Raw genomic sequence first — 25,841 nt, forward strand, 5'->3', positions numbered from 1 at the left:
GGCTAATCCTCTTCTTACTTAGAGTGATTTAATCAATGTATCCAAACATAAATTCTATTTTTACTCTACTCCAAGCTCATATTCTCATAGCAATTAAATAAAATCTAAGGATTTTTTTTTTAATGCAGTGGGTGATAATACAAGTATAACCAAAATAAAGTTGTTTACCAGCTCCAGGAAGGGGAAATGAGACAATATGGACCATATAACTTGAAAACTTATTACATGTAATTGGGAAAATAAAATATCTTTACCAAAAAAATTAAAAATAAAAATGCAGTAGGAACAACTAAATGAAAACTCGAAAGTCATGTTTTTTATATTTTTAAAAATCTTTTCTTATTATCTTTGATAACTAACTGGCTTATATTCTCACTGTTAATTCTCATTGTGTTTTGAGAGGTGTATATATGTATATAAACATATAAACCACCCCCCTACACACACATATATTAAAAAAATATGGTACATATAGATCTAGAGTACAAAGTATTGGAGTCAGCACAATAAAGAAAAAGAAGCACTCAACTAAGAAAAATAAATGGCATTCTGTTTAGCCTCTATACTGTGTGACCTGGGTAGCTGCATAACTTTGAGCAAGGTACTTAAACCTCTTGGGGACTCAGATTCCTTGGCTATAAACATGTGAGATTAAAGTAGTAAATTACTAAGGCCCCAGCCAGCTGCTGAGTTTGCATGTAGTTCTAGAAATTGGATGAGTTAAGTGGGTTTTTTGTTGCTTTTTTTTTTTAACCTTTACTTTATGTCTTTGTTAACAACTATAATACAGAATCTGGGCAAGGGCTAGGCAAAGAGGGTTAAGTGACTTGCCCAGGGTCACCACAGCTAGAGAGCATATAAGGCTAGATTTGAACCCAAGTTATCCACTATGCCACCTAGCTGCCCAGGAAAGTTCTTTTTAAAAAGATGTATACGTGGGACACTAAGTTTGCTTTCATTTGTTTCTCTCTTCTAGATACAGTAAAAACTAAATACTTGCTGAATTGAGCATAGGAAAACAAGTTGGGACTATGGTTAGACAGGTTCAGGTTATCTGAAGTTTTATGCTACAGCTTACTTTGAAAAACCAATAGTTTGGGGAGTATAACTAGCCAAAATTTCAATTTTATGCTTTCATCCTTCAAATATAAAATTTTTAATTTTACTTTTTTTGGGAAAAAAAGTAAATAATTTTTACCTTTTCTTCTCTTCCTTTATTCTGTTGCTCTTTCTTTTCTCGACAACGGACTGATTTTCCTTTGTCATTATTAGAATTTTGTGAAGATGGACGATGAGGAACTTTGACTGCTGCACTTGGACGATTACCATGGAGTCTAGAGTCACTATACTGAGGAGATTGACGTTTTCTGGGTCCTGGTGAAGGTCTGATTAATCAAAACAGATGATACTATAAAAACAGGTGAGCATTGTGACAGAAGGCAAGTTATTCTGGCTGACTTTAAAGTGAGCAGGATGAAAAAAAGACTATGAAAAGCGCGAGGTAACAAAGGACAAATAGGGATTTTAATATTTGAATCTGGGGTGTGAATTTGGTGAAAAGGTTAATTGAGAATAAAAAGAAAAGTCGTATCAAAAGCAGCAACCACGGAAAAAAGCTTTGTGAAATTATTTGGAAATATATCAACAACTATTTTTAAGTCATTACTGTGCTAGTATTGTGCTCGTAAAAACCCAAAATCTTTGCTTTCAATTTAACTTAACTGAATTTATAATTTGGTTCAGATAGACAAAAAAGATATATACAATTAGATGACAATAATCTATATAATTAAGTGCTAGGACCTATGATGCATATATGAAGTGCAACAGCAACTGAGAGAAAAGCAAGATTCTCAGGGGCTTCAATAGTTAGAAGTAGTTTTATGAATGATTTGAACTAAGCTGAAAGGAAGTAAAAGAGCTAGTTTGCTAGAAAGGAGTCAGGGCAATGTAGCCAAGATGAAAAACCATCAGATCGCAATAACAAGATCTGAAATTTCTACAAAACATTATATATACATATGCATATCTCATAACAACTCAGCAAGGAACTACAAATATTATTAATCCCCATTATACAGATTAATAAAGGGAAGTTAGAAGAAGTTAAATGACAAGTCTATGGTCAAAGAGCTAATAGGCTAATAGGTATCAGACCCAGTGTTCATACCCAGGTCTCCCAGCTCTGAGTGGGGTGATAACGAAGAAATTTTCCTGACTGAAAGGAAGGATTCAAACTGGACAGCAATAAGAAGAAGATAATGTAATACTGGATGTTGGGCCAAGAGATGAAAGACTAAATGCTAGGTTGAAATTTTGGCAACAGATTCCATTGTAGATCTTAATTAGAAAAACATAATGAAAGGGAAGATTAATCTAGTGATAATAAATATAAGATCAATAAAGGAGAGAGAATAAAAGCAAGGAGATCAGTTAAGTAGCCATTATAGTGGCAATTTAGTTATACATTTAATAGGGAACTAATCTAGCAACAAGATGAACATTGACATATTGTCAATTAACATTTATTAAACACCTACTATGTGCCAGGCATCATACTAAATCCTAGGGACATAAATACAAAAAAGACAGACAGCCCTCAAGGAGTTGATCTAAATAGTTGAAAACACAAAAGAGAGGTAAAAAGAATGGGTACAGCTTAGGGGGAAGGAATCATGGAAAAGCCAAAGAAGAAAAAAAGAAAATATTTAACAACAAAATCTCAACTCAATCCAACTAACTGCAATGAAGAATCTTAATTCTGGAGAACAAAGAAAATAATTTCTATCCCTCATTTCAATAAAGCAGTGGAAGATTGCAGGTATGTAATATAATGGGTTGCTTTGTCAGCCAGCTGTGCTTAACTGTTTTTCTTCATTACTTGAAAGGTTCAATGAAGAGACAGAGACTACATCAGTGAATGACTAATTTTTTTTAAAGCACCAATTAAAAACAAACAAAAATTAATGTGAAAAGTGATCAATTCAAACAACACTGTGAAGGGAGACACCGACTTACAATTGGATATGGAAGACTTAAACTGAGGTGATAAAAAGACATCAAAATAAACAAATTTCATTTAGGCAATTGGAATTTAAGTGATGACAAGGCTGAAGTGAGCTATTAACACAATATAAGATTTTTTTTTTAAATAAACCCTTACCTTCCACCTTAGAATCAATACTATGTATTGATTTCAAGGCAGAAGAGTGGTAAGGGCTAGGCCAATGATAGTGAACCTATGGCATGGGTGCCAAAGATGGCACATAGAGTACTCTCTGTGGGCACACAAGCCACCACCCTCTCCCCTCATTTCCCTCCATTCTCCCCAGTTTTTTACTAGAAAGGCAGGGGGACTCAGGTGGAGCTACCCCCCTCCCCCTCTCCACTGTGCCTGCTGACATTTTTTCACATCACTTGCCTCTCCACCCAGCAACCCAATGGGACTACTTCTTCTCTCCCCTGTCTGGGGTAAGGGGGGGTAGAGTCAGCAGGCAAGGGTGGGGCAGCACTCAGTGGGGGAGGGGTGTGCAGAACAGGCAAGGCACTTGGTCTTGGGAGTGGGCCTGGCACTTGGTCTCTAAAAGGTTCATCATCACTGGGGTAAAAAATGGGAGTTAAGTGACCTGCCCCAGGGTCACACTGGTAGGAGGTGTCTGTAGCACCCAGGTTTGAAACCAGGACCTCCTATCTCTCTGGCTCTAAATCCACTGGGCTAACTAGCTGCCCACACAATATAAGATTTTAAGGCTCTCTAAAGGAATAGGCAATAGAATAAAGTAAGAAGAGTCAGAAGACTGGGATTGACCCTTTAAAAGAAACTAAATTATAGGGAAAGAAGAATAAATGAAACTATAAAGAAACAACACATAATACTAATGAGATAGGTTTTATAGTAATAGTCCAGGAAATAAAAAACTAGATTCCAGAAAAGGAACTTACAATGACAAAAGAAGTTCATAGTCAAATTGTGTTTAAAGGTTTGTAAAGTACTTAACAAAATTTCATTTAATTTTAGAGATATTGTGTAAAAAATAGACTCGAATACAGGACTACAATCCCCATGAGCCTTTGCTCCACTTCCCCAGAATGCCTTGTAATCTCACCTGGGCCGAGATCGAGAAGAGATTTAAGCAAAGGCTTTTGAAGGGCTCGGCCCTTTTGGACTTCCGTTTTTGGAGCAGAGGTGTCTCTTCCATGATGTGAGGTTATTTTGTCTAGGCCTCTGGCCTAGGCACATGTTTCTTACTTGTATATTCTTAATCTTTAACCTTTAATAAACCTCTAAAAAATATATATTCCTTGCAGAGAGAAACTAATTTCTATCTGCCTCAGTCTCCCCCTCTCCCCTAAATTTTAATCTTTACAATTGTAAATGAAACTAATTGGCTATGGAGAAGGCACTGATAACTAACTGAAAAGAGAAGACCAAACAGAGTAAACAATATTAGGTTATCACTATTATTCAGGGATGAACATTACTGAATTTTAAATTTAGACAGCATCTAAATTTAAAAAGAATCATACTCAATGAAGAATCCCTTTCTTTTTCTTTAAGAATCTCTTTTACAAGATTATAAGAAAATTCTTACCAGTCAATTAACAAGCATTTAAATATTTTAAATGCTGACTATATACCAAAAACTGAGCTAAGTGATAGGGACAGAAAAGAAAGGCAAAATTAGCTGTCTCAAAGGAGCACACATTTTAATGGGGAAACAACATGTAAAAAAGCAAGGTACATACAAATTTCCAAGGGGCAACAGCATCAAAAATTTCTTAGAGATGGAAAAGAAATTTATAAGTATAAATATTTTAAAAATAAGATTAAATGGAATTAAGATGGCCAATGCAAAATTTTTAGGAAAGTAGAAGCAGGAAATAAGAAGGATGAAATAGAAAAGTTGATAGTAATGAAGGGATTCATTTCTATTCAATCAATAAATTGACAAGCATTTATTAAGCATGTACACTACATCAGATACTTTCTCTTGTAATAATCTACTTGAGGAAAACTTCTCTTAAAAGGGTGTGAGTCAGGAGCTATAAAAGAAGGTAGATTGGGGCAATACTTTTATGGAGTCAAGTTATCAAGAATGAAGAAAGCTAAAAAGCAGCATAACTAGATAATTATCAGTACAAATTGTGATTACAGAATTAATTTAAATTAGCAAAAAATAACAAAATTCTTGACTTTTTTTCACGTCTTAAGAGACACTTTAAGCACTATGCTAAACTTGAGATTAATTTATTATTTACCTTCGTTCAACAGGTACTGGTAAGGACCAAACTTCTCCCTCTGAAGCTGGAAGTTCCTGATGTGCAGCTTTCAAAGGAGTACTATCTAGTTTAAAGCTTTCTAGTGTTTTCATGATATCCTTAACATGTTTAGCTTCCACACTTATCTCTTGCCAAACCTGGTTACAAAAGAAAAATAAGACCTTTTTTATTCGAATGAATTACAAAATAAGCATCTTAAAAGTTGCAAATCTGCATTCAAATAAAAACTGTTTATGAAGCTTTAAAAGTTTCATTCATATTATATTCCTAACAGCAACATCAACTCTAAGAAGTTAAATCAGAAGATTGGCTTCATGTTTTTTTTTCTTATAGACCACTACAGACTTCTGATTCTAAGTTAAAAATCTAATAAAAATATAGCTATTTAACAAAGCACAGATAAGTCAAATCCATATTTTAAAAAAATTCTTAAATATTGATCTCAATATCTTCTCTCATGTACAGTAAAGTAATACAACTGACTATATTTTCTCAATCCTTCCTTTCTAAATTCAAGAGTAATCTTCAGTTAATAATAGTCCATTGTAGGCCTTAAAAAGAACCATGAGGAAAAAAAGAAGTGAAACCTACAGCCTGCATACCTAAAAGCTTAATGAACAGAAGATTATACATTAAAACTAAATATTAACTAAGGTTTCATAGTTTATTTTTCAGCAAAGAAACATGACCAAAAAAAAAAAAACTTCTCATTCAATAAAGCAGAAGATAACTATGTTAAGATACTGAAAATGGGTTCAAAATATCCTTATTATTTTTAAAGTTAATATATGAATATTACTTAGGAACCAAATAGAAAAAATAAAAGCATCTTTAACAAAATATTTACGACATTGATTCACAAACTGGGAGAGAAAAAGGTCTGAAATGTCTTTTAATGATGCCTAGAAGATAAAACCTTAAGATTGATTCCTTATGAAATACAATTGTGGAAGACCAGAAGGCAAACATTTAGAAGGAAGAGGATGGCATACAAGTGGGATGACTATGACTGGGATATTGCTTTCTACTTAGTAATAAAATAATAAACTAATAGTCATCACCAAAGAAATAAATAAATGAATAAGGTCTATGGCTTTGCTAGTGAACTATAATAACTAAAGTAGGTTAACTTAAAGCATCTTTGTATCTTTAAATTTTCTTTACTATAATACTATAAAATTGAAACTTGCTATGGCATCATCCTTAGCATTTATCACTACACAGGATCATTTATAATTAAATTATCAGAATAATAAAAAATAAATATCCCTTTAACTGTAGTTTGGATGGACTAAGTAGGATATAATGGGGTTTTATCAAAGATGGTAGTTCTAATTAAGTGCCAAAATTCATGTAATAAAATTTCATGTTTTAAAAAGGCTGTATACACCTAATTATTATCTATATCAGTGGTGGTGAACCTCTCTTAGAGCTCACATGCTATGTCATATCATTCCTCACCCTTAACCCACACAGGGGAGGGAAGAAGTGCTCCCACTGTGCTGCTGGGTGGAGGGGTGGGTGAAGTGAATAGAGAGAGGGGCAGGGGAGTGAGTGGTCTGAGCACTCTGCTCCCTTCCAATTCTGCTGCCTGTGAGCCACCCACCTTAACTCCCATGCACTCCCATTGGGCTACTGAGCAGAGGAGTAGGTGGAGTGAAAAAATGTCATCAGGTGCAATAGAGAGGAGAGAATTCTCTGGCACACATGCCACAGGTTCACCATCAAGGATCTATATATTACTTTGAATCTTTCACATCCTTTTTATAAGTTTTATATTTGGAGTAATTAAGCCATTAAAACAAAAGTCATTATCAACCAATCAATAATTATTGTTATTAAATAATTATTAAATACCCACTAAGTGCCAGGTATTTTATTAGGTATAAATATACAAAGACAAATATAAAACAGTCCCAGTGCCTGAGGAGTTTGCATTGTATAATTAGAAAACATGTACACATAAGCATAAACAAATTAAGTACATGATAATGGGGAGGAGGAAGAGAAGGGTCCTGGGTAGTGTGATAGGAAGGAAATCTGGAAAGATTTAATGAGATGAATTTTGGGAGAAATCAGAGATTCTAAAGGCAGAGGTAAGGAAGAAATATATTCCTGGGTAGAGAATGGAGTAAGAACCAGTATAAAGGCACAGAAATGAGAGATGGTAAAGATATGTATAAGGAAGAGCAAAGTAACCAGTTTGGCTGAACTTCAGAATGAATAGCAATTTGTAATATTTAGACTAGAAAGGTGGTTTGAAGCCAGGTTGTGAAGGCCTAATGCCATACAGAAGAGTTTGTATTTGTAGAGGCAACAGTAAGTTACTGTATTACTGAGGATTGGAGTACAGTCAAACCTGTGTTTTAGAAAAACTACTTTGACTACTAAATGTAGGAGGGAAAGGGGAGAAATTTGAGAAATGATTCTCACCTGTTGCCATTTTTGCTGGAGGTATGTATCTTTGACCGAGTACAGATATTTGTTCATTTGATCAAGTACTCCCTGGTAATAGACCATTGCAGAGTCATAGTTTCCCAGCAAAGCATATTCACGAGCCAATTTTACATTTTCACTAATCATAAGAAGACTCATGCTCAAATGCAAGCTGAAAAAAAAAAGGAAAAAATCTTCATGTTGCATTTGTATGACCAATAGGTATCACAAACAAGGTCTAAGCACAGAGAAAAAAGGGAACATTATCCAAGGTCCAAAGATTCAGGAGAGCCCAATTCAGATTGTATCATTACCATAAGGGAAGAAAAAACTATGGATGAGCTTTAAACCTTTGATGGGAATAGGGAAGTTAGAAATGGAATTTAATGGGAAAAAAGGGTACCCCAGCTGACTTTTCCCTTTGTACTACAACCTAAAGAAGAAATATTACTTTATTTTATGGGAAAAATGGTCCCTGACCCAAAATAACAACTCAATTGCTTCTCCATTTGTTATTTATAGCAAATTTACATATGGGAGTTTAAGATTAAATAAAACTTGCCTTGAACAATATTTAGTTAGAAACATTTAAATTTGAAAATAGAAGTAAATTCAAATCTTACCTTTCAGGAATTTATAGTCTTACTATTTACTATTATGAGTGATTTCATCTGTGAAATAGTTTATTGAACAAAGGTAGCAGTTTTATTCTTTCAAGGAGCCGATCATGAGATTATTTAAATATTTAAGTTTTTGCAATTTAAAAATGAATATTTCCTTTCTTTGTAAATTGCTTCTACTTTATTACAGAATCATTAAGTTCTTTGAGGTACAGAATGAATATAACATAGAATAAAGAACAGCAAAATGTCAAACAAAAGTGCATTTGGGACTTTAAAAATTGCATAAATATTTTCTTTCTTGGAGAATCAGTGGTATGTATAAACAGATTAAGAGAATATACTGATTTTACTTTAGAATAATTTTATCTTTATAAAACTGGCCAATATTAATAATAGTCACAGCAAAGACAGGAAGATGGAAATGTTATGCTTCACTATGCATATTCATTACATTCCTGTGCTTTTCCAATTGGAAGAAAGAATTATGAGGGAGAATGAGATTCTTAAAAAAGAGTGTGAAGTCTTCAGAAGGCCAGAAGGAATAGCAGACAAGCAAGTATATTTGAAAATTATATGCTGAATTTATTATATACTTTAGAATAAAAGCAAGCTTTAATAAGTGGAATTTGCAGTTTCATAAACAATACTTTCCTGTTTGTGTTTATATATATATATGTGTGTGTATATTTATATGTGTGTGTGTGCTCATGTTATATTCAAATTAAAAATAAAGTAAAATTTTTGAAATTAAAAGTGTTTGAAATAGGAAAAGTTTTGAAGTTCAGAACATCCCAAATCCTGCCTCCAAAACACACCAGTTTTATGACTGTTATAGTCAGTTATCCCCTAAAAAACTCTAAAGCTCTAATTATAGATGAGTTGGTGATCTATATCAGCAAAGCTTCATCGAGAGTTCCCCTTATAATCTGGCCTCAGACATTTCTAGCTATGTGAGAGCAAGTACTATTAAAAGAGAATGGGTTTTTAAAAAAGTTACCTTTATAGATAGTCAGTTCCAAAAGTCTCCTCATCATTTAATAAATTAACAAACATTTATTAAGTTCTTAATATATGATAGGCATTGTATGGGGTAAATAAAAATGACACATGAAAACAATTCCTATTCCCAAACAGATTACATTCTAATGGAGAATACAAGTATAGGTATATTCAGAACAAAACAGAATAAACACAAGGTAGCTAAATAACAGCACAAGGCAGCTGGGGTGGGGGAAGAAGAAAATAAACATTTATATAGTATCTATTATATGCCAGGCATTGTGCTTAGTTAATGAATTTAAGCACAATAGAATTTTAGACATGCTGAGTTTGAGATCTCTCTAGGGTATCTAATATGCAATTAATGTTCTGGTACTAAATCTAAGGTAGAGACTAAAGATAAATACATAGATCTGGGAATTCTCTGAATATAAATAATAGTCTAGCCTCATGATGGCAAACCAATGGCACATGTGCCAAAATGGGCACACAGAGCCCTCTCTGTGGGCATGTGAGTCATCACCCCCCCCTTCAGAGTTCATTACTAGAAAGGCAGAAGAACTGGGGGAGCTGTTCCCTCCCCCCTCTCCACTGTGCTAAGAACATTTTTTCACTTCACCCATTCCTCTGGCCAGTAACCCAATGGGATTGCTTCCTCTCCTGTCTGGGGTAAGGAGGGGTAGGGGAGGAGTACAGGGGTGAGGGGGCCAAGAAGGGCTTTTTAGTCTCTGTGGGGCAGGGCACAGCACACGGTCTCTAAAAGGTTCACCATTGTCTAGCCCACAGAAGTTAATGAGGTTACCAAAAGAAGGGGGTTGAGGAAGAAAAGGAGGGCAGGGCTGAACATTGGTATATACCCATAGTTAAAGGTATGATTTGGATGATGATTCAGCAAAGGATTTGAATAGTCAGACATTAGGAGAACCAGGAGAAAGTAGAGTCACAAATAGCCAGGGAGGAAAGAATATATAGTAAGGGAGGAAGTTCTGCAAGGTCAAATGGCATGTCAAGTAGGTCAGGAAGGATGAGAAGTTAGAAAAGATAATCATTAAACTAGTAATTAAAATATCATTGGGGGGTAGTTTCAGCTGAGTATTACCCACCCAGTGCTTATCATATATTAGGGACTTAATATGCTTGTTGATTGATTAAATGTCAAGGAGGCTTCTGGAACTATGACTTCATCTACAGGGAGAACTCTTGATGAGAAAGCTTTGCCCTCTATAACTTAGAAGGTTAGAAGCCAGTTTGCAAAGGGTTAAAGAATGGGTGGTGTGTTTCACCAGGAGTCCTCTGGAATTCTAGTTGGTCACTACACTGATCAATTTCTAAGTTTTTCAAAGTTGTTAGTCTTTACAATATTTTTGTCACTATATAAATTTTTCTCCTCGTTTTGCTCACTTTTACATCAATTTATTCAAGTCTTCCCCAGTTTCTCTGAAACTTCCACATTTCTTTTTTAAAGGGAACAATATCCTTCAGTCTTTCAGGATGATAGTCTTACCTTTATCAGACTCCCTCATTGCATTAATTTCTTACAGCTAACAGTACTCAATCACATTTATATATCATAACTTGTTCACTCATTCCCCCAAATAATGGGCATCCCCTTTTTTTTAATTCTTTGCCACTGCAGAGCTATATTTTTGTAAACCCTTAGTCTATTTTCCTTAGGACTAGCCCCTTTTCCTTCCCCTTACCATTTGCTTCTCTAATGAGTGAAATGTATTTCTGTTCCCCAATGGGTGTATTTTTCCCTCCTTTGACCAGTTTAAGATATGAATGAGTTTCAAATTTGAGCTGCTCCCTCCATTCCTTCCTCCTTATTTTGTATAGATTTCTTTTAATTTTCTTTATTTTATCCCAGTAATAAATCTACATGTAAGTTTTCCAGGGTTACATGATTCATGTTGTCTCCCTCCCCTCTTCTGTAGTTGACAAGCAATTCCACTGGGTTTTACGTGTATTATCACTCAAAACCTATTTTTATATTGTTCATTTTTTAAAATAGAGTAATCTTTTAAAACCAAAACCTCAAAATCATTTGCCCAAGTAAACAAATGATAAATCATATGTTTTCTTCTGCATTTCTACTCCAACAGTTCTTTCTCTAGATATAGATAGCATTCTTTTATAAATCCCTTAGAACTGTCCTGGATCATTGTATTGCTCTTAGTAGCAAAGTCTATTTTTGTATAGATTTCTATTTGTTCATTCTTATTACGTGGAATAATGTTCCCTAAACTTCTCTTCCCCCACCCTTACTCCCATGTATTCTTAATCTCCTTTCATGCCATTCTTCTTTAGATAAAAAAGAACCACTCTCAGTCCTTCTAATTAATCTCCTCTTAAGATACTTGATGATAGGGTTTCAAGGGGACACATATTATGAAGTAAAAACTTTGTCTTTGTTTAGCCCCTAATGATCGTTCTTTCTGGTTACCTTTTTATGTTTCTCTTGACTTATACTTGTTCTTCAAAGTCTCTAATTAGTTCTGATCTTTTCATCAGGAACACTTGGAAGACCTCTATTTCATTAAAAATCCATTTCCCCCCTCTGTACCATTATACTCAGTTTTGCTGAGTAAATTATTTTTACTTGCAGTCATATCCTTAGGTTTTGGGAATATCTTATTTCAAGATTTATACTCCTTTACCTTGGTGACTACTAAATCATAAATGATACTGACTATAGCTACTCAGAACTTGAATTCTTTTTTTTTTTTCCTGGATGCTTGCAATATTTTTTCTTTCATCTGGAAGCTCTGGGTTTGGGCTATGGCTTTCCTGGGAGTTTTTTGTTTTTTTTTTATTTTGGGGTTCCTTGCAGGAGGTAACCTCCTTCCAGATTTTTTGTCCTGTGGTCCTACAAAATTTGGGCAATTTTCTTTTCTGTTTTGTTTTTTTAAACCCTTACCTTTCATCTTAGAATACTATGTATTGATTCTAAGGCAGAAGAGCAGCAAGGGCTAGGAAATGGGGGACTTGCCCAAGGTCACACAGCTACTTAGTGTCTGAAGTCAAATCTAATCCAGGACTTCTTGTCTCCAGGTCTAGCTCTCTTATCTACTGGGCCACTCAGCTGTCCCTTATGATTATTCCCCTAAGCCCTTTTTTTAGTATTCCAGTAATTCTTAAATTCTCTCACTCTGATCTGTTTTACAGGTAAGATATTTTTGCTATGAGATTACTTCCATTGTTTCAGTCTTTTGACTATTTTTTTGTCTCATGGAATCTTTTGCTTTTCAGAGAGTTTGTTATTATAGTAAGGCCATATGATTTTTCATGTCAAATTATTCTTTCCTCTATAGTTCTCATTTTTTTTAACTACCAAGTACTTTTACTTCATTTTTTAAATTATTTTACAGCTTTTTAAAATTCTTACTCCATCTCTTTCAGAAATTTTAGTTGAATTTGTATTCATTATTTTTCTTTGAGGCTTTGCTTGTAGATGTTATGGAATCATTCTCTTCTAATGGGTTTATGCTAATCTATCAACAGACTACCATCTGTAAGATGACAGGATTCCTATTTTGCTTTTTTGTTCTTCCAGCCTACTTCTTCCGACTTCAGGCATTTTGTTAGGGACAGGCTTTACACACTTCTGGATAGAATGTCTGGACTGATTCTTCTGTTGTTTTCTTGAGGTATGAAGTATTGGGTTATTTCAGGATCTCAGAGACAATTCTGGCTGGGAATTTGCAAGTTTTTAGTGTTCTCAAAGTAATATGCTGTGAGACAAAATCTGATCATTATATTCTTGTTTTGAACTCTGCAAAAGTTCCTGAACTGAGTTTGAGTCTGAACTAAAGGCCTATAGGCCTTCTCTGGAGTTTGCTGCTGCTGCTGCTGTTGACTTCACCTATTAGCCAGCAGAAAAGCTCTGCTAGTTCAGAGTGACAAAACAGTTGACTCCCTTTTGATCTGGGATTCCTGCCTTGTTTATTCCTCTGTAGGCTTCAGACTGGTTTAGAGACTGGAACTGATAGCCCACTCTGGTCCTGGAGACTGAGCCACACAGCTGCTGCTTGCTTCTGAATTTGTTCCTTGCTTGGTAAATAGCAAAGGACTCTTGACCATTCCTCACTTTATGCCATCCCTCCCTCCCGACAGGTCCCCTCTTCAGTCGGTCCTGGATCTGTGACCTATAACTGGATAGTGACAGAGTTGCCATTTGGTATCTTTTCCAGAACAAGTTTAGGCCTCTCTGCTGGATCTAAGACCTCTTCTTGCCTCTTTCACACTGGAATCATTCCAACAGCATGCTCTTCACCAGACCCTGTTCCCAATGTTCACATACATTTTCCCTATTGCTGACCTGGACTGTAAAAAAAAATGACTCACTTTTTTCTTTTTTTTTAATGTCCTGATTAAGAACAAGCATGGCACATTTTCTAAATCTGTTTGGAGGACTTAGGAAGGTAGTGGGTAAAAGTAATGTGTTTCTTTTGACTACTCTACCAAGTTGGCTCCCTCTAACCTTTAACCTTATTTTTACTGGGACTAAAGAGAACAAAGATTTTTTGACACTTGGGGAGGGTTTAAAAGAAAGGATTTTTCCTACTATAAAATACTTCAATAACAAGCTTAGGAAATATATGAACCAATGTACATTTTGAAAGAATAAGAAAAACAATGCTTTATGTGATCTGGAATTAATAAGAAATGCAATTATCAAAACAGAAAGATATGTCTTAATCTACACTGACATACTAAAAATCAGGTGGTGCTTTTTCTTATATACAGATTATTTCCTAATCAAAAAGAAAAAATAGGAGCATTTTGAGAAATATCTTGTCATGAGAGTTAGTATAGAATATATAGTAGAAAAGGGAATTGAATCTGAAATCAGAAAACCTGAGTTCAAATCCTGACTCAACCACTTAAAATGTTTGTGATCTTGGGTTTCATCGCTCAGGACAGTTTTCTCATCTGTAAAATGAAGGGGCTGGACTAGACAATAGCTTCTAACATTTATTCTACTTCTAACTAAATTTTATAGTGCAGAGTTAATATTTATAGTGCCCACATTTCCAAAGAAGAGAGGAATTCCAGATTTTGGTCAATACTTTTTTGACCTAAACCTGAAACAGAATAATTGTTTAATAAATGCTTGATTAGCAGAATGATTGCTAAGCACTATGCCACAAAGTGAGGTATATGGAAAATCAAGAAAATCTAATTCAAGTACTAATATTTTATTTATATGACCTTCAGAAGGTTGTTTTACCTCTCCTGGACTTGACTTCCTCATATATAAATCAGGGATAGATGGTGTTAAACTAGAGATTTCTAAGGTTCCCTTCCCTCCTCCTCCCCCCCTCTAAATCTATCATTTGATGGGGCTGCCCTGTCTTCAAGGGACTTTTAATAAAATTAAGGATGCATGTTGTATAAAAAAATAAGTAAACATTTTTACCTCTTTGTGAATTGAAAAGGGAGTGAAGGGTATGGAAACCACTGATAAGTAAAAAAATGGTTTCTCCACCTCTGCTTTAGAAGATACTATTTATATAAACATGATCTTCCCCAATTTAATGCAAATACTATATAGTTCTACAAGATTTTCTAATTTTAAAGAATACTCACTCTAAATTTCCACAAACTAGTAAACTAAAAATTTTGAACATTAGATAGCAATTCAACATTTTCATGAAATCCCTACCAAAATAACAAATTTACTATAATTTTAATTCCCATAAATTTTTTCATTCAAAAACTTCCCAAAAATTTTAATTTCATACAAGATTGCTACTCAAAATACTACCAGTTGCACCTACATTATTTCAGAACAAGCTTTTCCACTTACTCTTATAGTATAAGAGTCATTCTTTTGTTTATATGGCTTGTGAGGGATTCATGACTTAACTGATGACTAAATTCATTAAAATTAATTGAGCAAGATGCTAATAAAATAAGCCGCAAGATCAGATTTTTAAATGAAATGGGATGACATCTGATACTTCAGAAAGGTTAGGCCACATATGATATCTATGTAGTGAGTGTGAATGAAGTTCTTTTATCCACATACAACTAGGGAAAAATCAGAAAGAGGGGAAAAGTCCTCCATCAAATAAACGGAGAACAGGCAATAAATCAAAAAACTTATTCTTTAGTCCTTTCTCTCCTTTCCTCGAAGTTCCCGAAAGAAAAAAAAATGCATTCCTTTAAATTTTTTTATTTGTAGTGCTAGTTTTTTGGCTTAATATAATGGGTGCCCAAGTATGGATGCATTGTTAAAATATGGACAAATTCAATGAAAAATTTTCTGCAATGCTGGCTATAGAAAAAAGATTATTTATATATTTATCTGAAGTCAAAGCAAAAAGTGTTTAAAATAGACATTACAGTTCAGTAAACCAAGCTTCAAAAAAAGATTGAAGTGTTACACTGATAACAATTTTTAATTACTAACATCTGGGGTTTGTAATTATATTATGCAGATATAAATTAGTCACTGATAATGATGAATAATCACTAGACACATGACCATTTAGATCATGGTTGATGTTTTTCTTCATTTTAAAGCTTTAAAGTTATTGCTGGGATACAAAAGAACCTTAGAGTAACCTAAAAGTATTTTTCTAATTTCAGAAAGTATTTGAAAAATTAAATATTTTAAGGATGGGGAATAAAGAAAGACATTATTCTGTAATAAATTTATGTCCATTAAGTAAATATTTCAAAAACCAAACATTTTAAAGATGGAGAATGAGGACCCTCTTCTTAATCACTGTTAATTAAATTTAACTTTGTTGTAATAGGAAAATTTTGGTTATAGAAAGACAAATACATATTAATTTAATGCTACGATATAAAGCTCAATTTACCCTAGACAAAATGGAGGTAAAAGGAATAAAGAAATTAATGGGCTTATCTAATTCAACAAAAATAACAAAACCAAAATACCACAGTTAAGTTGGCTATCAAACAAGCAGGATGATGTCCAAATGTACTTAGAATTTTATCAGTAGAGAACATACTATGTCTTCTGATAAATAACACTATCTTTGCAAAACAGAGTCAATATGATTGAAAGGAAAATATTTAGCTCTGTGCTGGAACAAAACTGAAAATCAACAATATTCTTCATGTTAAATTTCTGAAATGGATTATCTAAAACTGGTGGGAAAGCAATCAATATTGTCTTTCAAAGTTCCAATATATGATATAAAGCTAAGAAGAAATATGGGTTAGTGTAGAGTTATTCATACATGCTGAAAGATTGTCATATCTTCATACAAGAATGCCCATTATGCCAATTATTCTCTGAAATTTTTTTCCCATAATTCAAAGTACCACCTTTAGATACTGAAAACTTCTAAAAAAATTTTCATGCTCCTATGGAACAGTTGGGCTACTATATATGTAGAAATATCTATTATTACATATTATATATGAGGACTTTTCAGCCTGTATGAACAATACATAAATCACATCAGAAATCTTAGTGTTCTATCATTGTGACTAAGAAGCAAAGATCTCTGCACACATTCTAAAACACTAAGAATGCTTTTTAACAGCCAAAGGACTCCAAGTATGTTTTAAAAGTAATGACTAGACTATCAATATACTGAAAGCTGGCTGTTTATAAACCAGGCAGTTCATTATTATAATAGAAAACATTTACTTGTTTTTAACAAAGAGCTTGCGTGAACAAAAAAGCATTTCCAATTTAGGAAAAATCAGGTTTCCCAGTAACTTTTCCATAATGCAACAAAGAATACTAAAAGGTTAAGACAACTTTCATTAAGAAATCCTCTCCAAAAACAACCTAACTCCTTTTTTTTTCAATACCATTAGAATTTCTGACAGCGTTATGAAAAAATTATTATTTTTAAAATGACCCACCAACCTAAGAGCCATCGAGGGCTGTTTTTTGTGGAGGGTGGAGTGGGTGGAAAAAAAAGACTTCAAAGGAAGAAGGGGGTGAGGGTGGGAGGAGGGTTCAAACACAGGGACTGATCGCCTGGCCTCGGTATTTCAGGGATCACAAAGCCTAGGGTTGAGGTTGGGGGTCTGGCTCCGGCTCAGCCCCAGGCCCCAGAAATCTGGGGAAACCTAAGCTCGGAGGAGCAGGTGTGTCAAGCAATAAAATTGGGAACTAGAAGATGTGACTTAGACCAAAAAGACAACGATCACCAGAGAAAGCAGGGCTATAACCCCAGCCCCCACTCCCCGCGAACTGTCCTCAACCTCTTCGCCTACAGCCCTGGGGTGGAAGAAATGGAAGAGAAGTGTTCACCTGGGTCCGTCGCGGCGTCGGGGCTCTGGGCTGAAACTGCCCCCTGCGGCTGAGGGGCGGGGCAGGCCCCTCGGTCCACTCCCCGCAGCAAGGAAGAGAGGGTCCCGAGTCCCTACCCTGCACTTCCCCGCCCAACTGCCACCCCTCCAACGCCGCCGCACCTCTTCACAGAGAATTTGAAGTCAAACCCGCCAGGGTCACTTCCGGCGGTGGCCGCGGCGGCCCAGGCGACATCGGCGCATGCGTTAGGGGGTGGGGAACACCCCGGGAGCGAGGACGAGCGGGGCGTGCGCGCGCCTGGTCTTGCTCCCCGGTGGAGCGCGTCGGAGTCGGGTAGGGGGCGGGGCTGGCAGCGAGGACCACGGCTGAGTTACCTGTCACGAGCATTCTGAGAGCCGCCGCAGCATCCCAGACATCCTCCCCGGAGCGAGTAGAGTGCTGCTGCTGCATCTGCGCCGCACCTTGCGGGGCGCCTCTGAATGAGGTGTAACTTGTTGTTAGAGAAGGCTCCCCAACTCCCCCCTTTACCCAGCTGAAAGGGGACTCCTGCTCTTCCACATCTGAGACACAGTCATCCCTTTCCCTAAGCCAGAAGAAAAAAAAAAGACTATACAAAGAGAGTCGATGGATGATTGGAATAGAATAGAATAGAATAGATAGGTGGGTAGATTCATAGACGATGGATAGAAGGATGGAGGGACAGACAGACAGATAAGTGGGTAGACAGATAGATGATAGAGAGAGAAAAATAAGGGCCACACACGTCCCCAAAGTGTTTGTGAAGCGAGGTGAGTGAAGTTAGGAAAATTTGAGTTGAAATCTGAATTCAGACCCTTATCAGCTATGTGACCCTGGACAAGTCACTTCATCCTGTCTGCCTCAATTTCCTCAACTGTAAAATGACCTGGAGAAGAAAATAGCGAGCTTTTGCAGTATCTTTGCCAAGAAAACCCCAAATGGGGTCACCAAGAGTGGACAATGACTGAAACGATTGAACAGCAACAAAAGTTTCAGTGCAGTTATTTAATAGATAAATACAAACTGAACACATACACACTTTGGAAGGATATCAATGGCATCCCAGGTGATGACATGTGAGTTGGATTTAAGTGAGGCACAGTTACACAAAGTCTTTGCCCTCAATTTCTTTTCTAGAGTCATTGAAGTCCAGTGGCAGGACAAAAGTCAGGATAACTGTCCACGGCCCAGGGTAACTGTGACTAACCGTGGCTTCTTCACTGTCTGGCCAAGCTCCAGGCACTCCACAATTCCTGCTTCAGGTGTCTTCATGGCTATTGGGAACAAATTGTTCTCATCTGCCCATTCCCCTGAGGGAAGTCTTCACATGCCTGGGGTGAACACCACCACCACTCACCAACTGGCTTGAGGTCTGTAGGTTACCCCAACCTGGTTTCGCCTATCTGCAGAAATGATTTAACCTGTGTGTGAACAATTCACAGTCTTACAATTTCTTGGAGACACAATTGAAAGCTGGGTGAAGGGTGGACAACAAAGGAGGATGAGCAGCCCAGAAAAGGGCTCAGTGAACCCTTAAAGCCAGAGGTGCTAGAATTCCCTGCACACTCCATATACCCTAACACGTACATATTTATGGGGTCCCAAAATATATATATATATATATATATATATGGAACATCCTGTATTATTGCATGTTTCTCCCATATTTAGTCCAAATTCACCTTTTCAGCATTGGCTCCCATTTGAAACCTTGTGTTTCAAACCTTCTTGGCTAACTGTGAGAAGCTGTTACCTTTATTTGAGAAATTATCTTTGTTCAGAAATTTTAAAATTCAATTGGAAACATTTTAAAATCCCAACTGTGCCTTGCTGTTCTGGTTGCTACATGGAATTTAGAGACCACAATGTGCCTCTATGCTTAAGCAAAACTATAGTGAACAAAATACTGTTTAAGGCTCACTATTAAAATGGTGTGATGATATTATAAAATACCCATTGAAGAACTTGTGTTTTGGGGCATCTGGGTAGCTCAGTGGATGGAGAGCCAGGCCTAGAGAGGGGAGGATCTAGGTTTAAATTTGGTCTCAGACACTTCCCAGCTGTGTGACCCTGGGCAAGTCACTTAACCCCTCATTGCCTAGCCCTTACCACTCTTCTGCCTTGGAACCAATACACAGTATTGATTCCAAGAAGGAAAGTAAGGGTTTAAAAAAAAAACAACTTAGGTTTTGCAACCACTAATGAATCTATTTCATTTTAAGTTGTGAGGAAAATAGATAAAATTTGTTATTTTTTTAGCTGTAGGCTAGTTTATTCAATATCAAACTATTATAGTTTTAATGAAATGTATTTCAGTTTTTTGGAATGTCACATTATACTAAATAAAATGAGAATAACAACTCAAAAAAATACACTGGACACTATTCAGGGCATAAAAGTTTGGCAAAGTGCTTGATATGTTCCTTTGGTCCTCACAAAGGCCCTATGAGTCAATATTATTATCCTCTTTTTTACAGATGAGGAACTGAGGCTGAGAACTTGTGTGCTTTGTGCATAGGAAATGTCTAAGGAAGGTCTTAAAGTCTTGCTGTCAATAATCTATCAAAGAGCTGCCTATTACTAGTTTAATTGCTGTTGCTGAAATACTCCCTGAACTTTCCTATCTTTAGTTACTCTTCCCCCCTCCATTTAAAATACTCTCACCTTGCCTCATATCTCACTGAAAATTTTGTGGCTATTAGCTGAGAGCTCCCTCTTCTCCTCTTCATTTCATATCATTTAGACCCCTTCTGCCATTGTGTCCTCCTCCTTCACCCTCCTGTCATACAGTGAGGTGGCTCTTCTTGCCAAGGCAAACATCTCTACATTTACAAGTGATCCCATTTAATTGTTTTCTCTAGCAGATCTCACCATTTTGTCCTCTCCACTCTCTGGTTTATCTTCAGCCTCTCCTTTTCCATTGGCTGCTTCCCCACTTCCTAACAAACATATCTAAGTCTCCACCATCCTTACAAAATCCTCACTTAATCAGTTCATTTCCAATAGCTATCATCATGTATCTCTTCTCCCTTTGTTGGCTAAACTCCTTAAGGAGGCTATATATAATTAATGCTTCCTTTTCTTTTCCTTTCACTTCTTAATTCTCTAGTCTGGTTTCAGACCTTATCATTCAGTCAAAATTGCTCTCATCAGTTACCAATGATCACTTAATTGCCAAATCTAGTGGCAGATTTGTTGTTCAGTCTTTTTATTTATGTCTGATTCTCGGCCCCATTTGGGGTTTTCTTGGCAAAGATACAGGAGTGGTTTGCCATTTCCTTCTCTAGCTCATTTTACAGATGAGAGAAACTAAGGCAGATAGGGTTAAGTGACTAGCCCAGGGTCACACAGCTAGTAAGGGTCTGAGGCCATATTTGAACTCAGGAAGACTAGTCTTCCTGACCTCAAGCCATACACTCTATCTCCCCCATATATGGCAGATAGGTATGGTCTACACACACAAAGCATTGAGGATATTAAAAAAAAACAAAAAGGCAAAGCAACTTTAAATACTACCTTATCTATGAAGTTTTAACTTTTTGTTTATAGCAAGTGACCATAGAAGTGGATGTGGAGCTCAGCATACAGGTTATGGATTTCAGAATTTGTTACAAAAAAGTGAAAATGAAAGTGGAAATGAGCAGCTTCACATGCAAGAGCACTGGGATAGTCATATATAGGGATAGTTTAACTTCTCCAAACATCTTAGAAATAAATATAGCAGGGGCAGCTAGATAACTCAGTAGATTGAAGGTCTAGAGATGGGAGGTCCTGGGTTCAAATTTGGTCTCAGACATTTCCCAACTATGTGACCCTGGAATAGTCACCCCATTACCTAGCCCTGACTGATCTTCTGCATTAGAACCAAAACATATTCTAAGATGGAAGATATGGAAAGGAAGGAAGGAAGGAAGGAAGGAAGGAAGGAAGGAAGGAAGGAAGGAAGGAAGGAAGGAAGGAAGGAAGGAAGGAAGGAAGGAAGGAAGGAAGGAAGGAAGGAAGGAAGAAAGGGAGGAAGGGAGGAAGGGAGGAAGGGAGGAAGGGAGGAAGGGAGGAAGGGAGGAAGGGAAGGAGGGAGGGAGGGAGGGAGAAAGAGAGAAAGAGAGAAAGAGAGAAAGAAAGAAAGAAAGAAAGAAAGAAAGAAAGAAAGAAAGAAAGAAAGAAAGAAAGAAAGAAAGAAAGAAAGAAAGAAAGAAAGAAAGAAAGAAAGAAAGAAAGAAAGAAAGAAAGAAAGAAAGAAAGAGAAAAGGAATTTGGTATTCTGAGGAAACTAAGCATATTTAGAAAAAATTTCATTGAAATTTATCACAGAACAATCTTAATTAAATGCTCAAATACTTCTGACCTTAGTCAGCTCTAACATAAACATGACCAAAATATAATAATCAACAAGGAGAAAATTGGCTTTAACATACATTTCCCATATGTAATTTTCCCTCTTGTAAAATGGATTTGCTAAATTTCATGTACAGACTTTAACTTGGCCCAAAGGCCAAGCCCATTACAAAATACTAAAAAATTTAGATCAACATATGAAGAATTCATACTACATAGCCCACACTGATATGGGCACATGTAAGGGGAATTCCATTCCACAGTAATAGAAAATATGATATAAGAAGATAAAATGGATAATAGAAGTCCTGGCAGCAGGTGGTCACTGGTGACAGAAATTAGTTCTTTGTTATTCTGAAGCACCAGCAAGCTATGGAATTCATCAAGCTGAACATGAGATAGGAGAGGGAGCAGATGTGTCCTCGGTATCTTGGAAAGTTCAAGATTCTCCATTATTGAATCTCAATAGGGCCGGTCAGCCTAACTGGAATACTCTCCATATCACACTGCTTAAAGCAAACCTCCCTTCTTGACTCCTTTCTTCTAACTTCATCTCTGGGGACAGTAATCGAATCAGCCCTACCATTCTTGGAAAGGACATGCCAATGGATCGCCCTGTGATTCTGATCACTATTCTTTTCCCTGTCCAAAACTCTCTTTTCTATTAATTCACACATAAAATGGAAAAGGATAGCAGATGGATTCAAAAACAGAATCCAACAACTTATTGTTAACAGGAAAAAATTGAAGCACAGTTTCAAAGTTAAAATACAGGACTAAAAGAAAAGTCTATTATGCTTCAGCTGAACTCAAAGAGAGGCAATGAACATGAAAAAAGTAAGAGCAAACACAGATTTGATTAAAAGAGATGCATAGGGAAACCACATTATGCTAAAAGGGATCATAGATAATTAATTAATATCAATACTTAACATAAGCATAGAATGGCATTGTATCCAAAGCTTAACGTAAAAGTAAAAAAAAAAGTAAAAACTAAGTGAATTATAGTAAAGACATGCAAAAACACTTCTCTCTGGCTAGGACTCCTTTATATGTATTGTCTTCTATTAGAATGCAAGATCTTGAGGGCAGCTAGGTAGCTCACTGAACTAAGAGTCAGACTTAGAGATGAAAGGGGAAGGGTTCATATCTGGCCTTGGACACTTCTTAGTTGTGTGACTCTAACCTCTCCTGCCTTGGAACTCTTCTGCCTTGGAACCAAAACACAGTATTGCTTCTAAGACAGAAGGTAAGAGTTGTTGTTTTTTTTTTTTTTTTTAATGAAGAATGTAGGGGGCAGCTAGGTAGCTGGGTAGCTCAGTGGATGAGAGCCAGGCCCAGAGATGGGAGGTCCTAGGTTCAAATCTGGTCTCATACACTTCCCAGCTGTGTGACCCTGGGCAAGTCACTTGACCCCCATTGCCTAGCCCTTACTGCTCTTCTGCCTTGGAACCAATGCACAGTATTGATTCCAAGACAGGAAGGTAAGAGTTAAAAAAAAAAGAAGAATGTAAGCAATTTTTTTTTCTTTTGCTTGCTTGTATTTGTATCTCCAGTGCTTAGCAAAATTTCTGGCTCACAGTAAATACTTAAATGTTCCTTCATTTATTTGCTCTTTGTTCTCCATAGGGTAGGGTTTTCTACTTATTCTTAGCTATATTAGACTACAAAAGCAGGTGTCACACAGACATGGAACATATCACTCAGGACAATCTGCCTATAATTCATTAGCTTACTTAGATATCTACCACTTGTGTAAACACATCATGTTATGACTAATAGGTTTTGCCCCTAGAAAACTGATCCTTTCAAGCACCATGTAATCTGTTTTGGTCTTGCCAGGATGCCTCTAGCTCTGGCAAATAAGTGACTGGCAAGTCTCAACATAGTCAAAGATAATAATGGTCACCATATTGTAACCAAGGAATAATGTTCTAAATTGACTAAATAAAATTTTCAAAAAAAAAGAAAGTGATGAGGAAAATGGAACATATTAAATATTTTTAAAAATTAATGGTCATCATATTCCCCCTTCAGGACACTTGAGTTGATGATAGAGGTTTTGAACATTAGCAAGGATATTTACTCTCTTAAAATGCAGGGATTTTGTTAATTCCCCTAATCCCAAAATTGCATAAAGGCAGGGATTGTGGCTAGGAATCTGCTACAGTGTTAGCTAAAGTCTTATGAGTTTGATGTTTTGTGATATGGGAAAGTTCACATGGCAATAATGCTCAGTTGTAAGGACCAGAAGCAAACCTTCAAGCTAAAGAGATAAGTACTTAGAATCCAGGATTTTCCAGATGGAAAGGAGAGAGGACCTCAAATGTCATTAATCCAATTAATGTCCAAAAAAGACTCTCTAGTATGACAACAGATAAAAATGATCATCCAGCCTCTCTCTTCTCAAGCTGAACATACATCTATCAAAGTCCAAATCAGTTTAACATAGTTCATTGGCAAAATATTACATGGAAGAGGAAGAGAAGGAAAAGGATGGAAGATGACAAGCAGGGTTGCTTTACAAGAGAATGAAAAAAATCATTAAAAATTAAACCTGATGAAATGAGTGGGACCAATAGAATGACGTTTTTATAGTAATTTATGATAATCAGTTATGATAGTGGAATTACCATGTTTGGTGCCTTAATGATACAGGTATGATGTGATAGATGAGTTGTGAAGAGCAATTGGAATTGATTAATATAAAAAAGAACCTATGCTGAAAGCAATACAGTTTCAATGATGTTTTAAAAATATTTCCAAGAGAGAAATTCACATTGATAATAATTTATCAGACACATAAAATGTGCAAGACACAGTGCCAAACGGCACTCAAGAAGCTTACAACAAAAGGAAGAGAAATCAAAAAACAATGATGATATGAAGGAGAGATGGCTCTTACCTAAGAAGGTCAGAAGAGGCAGCCCCTGGGATGGACTTTAAAAGGAGTGACTTTAATCAATCAACAAAAATATATCAAGCATTACCTACTATGTGCTAGGCACTGGGGACAAAAATATGAAAATGAGATAGTTCCTGCTTTCGAGGATCTTATATTTTACTAGGGGATTCAACACATTTTCAGGATACTAAATCCAGGCCTTATACAAAATACATAGTAATTTGGAAGAAAGGACCTAGTAACAACTGAAAATATTAGTAACGGCATCCTAAAATGGGGTGACACTTGACCTGAGTCCTGAAAGGAGCCAGAGGTTTCCAGAAGTGGAAGTGAAAAGAAAAAAGATTCAAGGCAAGGCAAAAGCAGAGAGGAGGGAGATACAATACTTGGGATGCCATACAAGTAGGCAAATTTGGAAGCAGCATAGAATATTTGAATTGTAATGATGGTAATCAGACTCGAAATACAGGTTGGAATTAGACCATGAAACACTTTAAATACCAGATAAAGGAGTCTGCATTTTATCCTAAAGGCAATGGAGAAGCTTTGTGAAAATATTGACCTAGAGGTGGCAAGGACCATTAAAGTCATCTTGTTTAACTTACTAACTCTCTCTTCTCTCTCTCTCTCTCTCTCTCTCTCTCTCTCTCTCTCTCTCTCTCTCTCTCTCTCTCTCTCTCTCTCTCTCTCTCTCTCTCTCTCTCTCTCTCTCTCTCTCGTTTTAATGTTTTTTGTTTTTTTACATTATCTAGCTTTCCCCAGGATTCCTCCTAGAAGATCATCCCATATAACAAATAATCTTTTTTTAAAGACCAAAAAAAAAGGGAAAAAATCAACACAACTAATCAATATGTTAAAAAAAAAGTACAAAAATAAGTGCAATGTGGAATCCATATAGACTTCTCACTCCTTCATGGTGTGTGTTGGGAGCATCCTTGACAAGATGCTGATTTTCTTTCAAGTTATGCTTGTCCTTTACAATTTTGCAACGTACACTTCT

At 36.2% G+C, this 25,841-nt stretch overlaps 1 protein-coding gene across 2 annotated transcripts in view; it reads right to left on the bottom strand.

Moving 5' to 3' along the window:
- The window catches only part of KATNA1 (katanin catalytic subunit A1), a 32,731-nt gene extending 14,912 nt beyond the window's left edge, over window positions 1–17,819 (bottom strand). The window contains exons 1-4 of one of the 2 annotated variants that reach the window (XM_001370854.5): window positions 17,584–17,819; window positions 7,714–7,888; window positions 5,260–5,417; window positions 1,199–1,385 (exon numbers count right to left, since the gene is read on the bottom strand). In XM_001370854.5, coding sequence (XP_001370891.1) covers window positions 1,199–1,385; window positions 5,260–5,417; window positions 7,714–7,875 — 507 coding nt within the window. In that variant the 5' untranslated portion in view covers window positions 7,876–7,888; window positions 17,584–17,819. The remainder of the gene's footprint in view (window positions 1–1,198; window positions 1,386–5,259; window positions 5,418–7,713; window positions 7,889–17,583) is intronic. The other variant, XM_056818921.1, reaches the window with a different exon arrangement.
- Between the last annotated feature and the right edge of the window lie 8,022 nt (window positions 17,820–25,841).

The sequence above is a fragment of the Monodelphis domestica genome, chromosome 2 (genome assembly GCF_027887165.1).
Source record: "Monodelphis domestica isolate mMonDom1 chromosome 2, mMonDom1.pri, whole genome shotgun sequence".
NCBI classification, from domain to species: Eukaryota; Metazoa; Chordata; class Mammalia; order Didelphimorphia; family Didelphidae; genus Monodelphis; species Monodelphis domestica.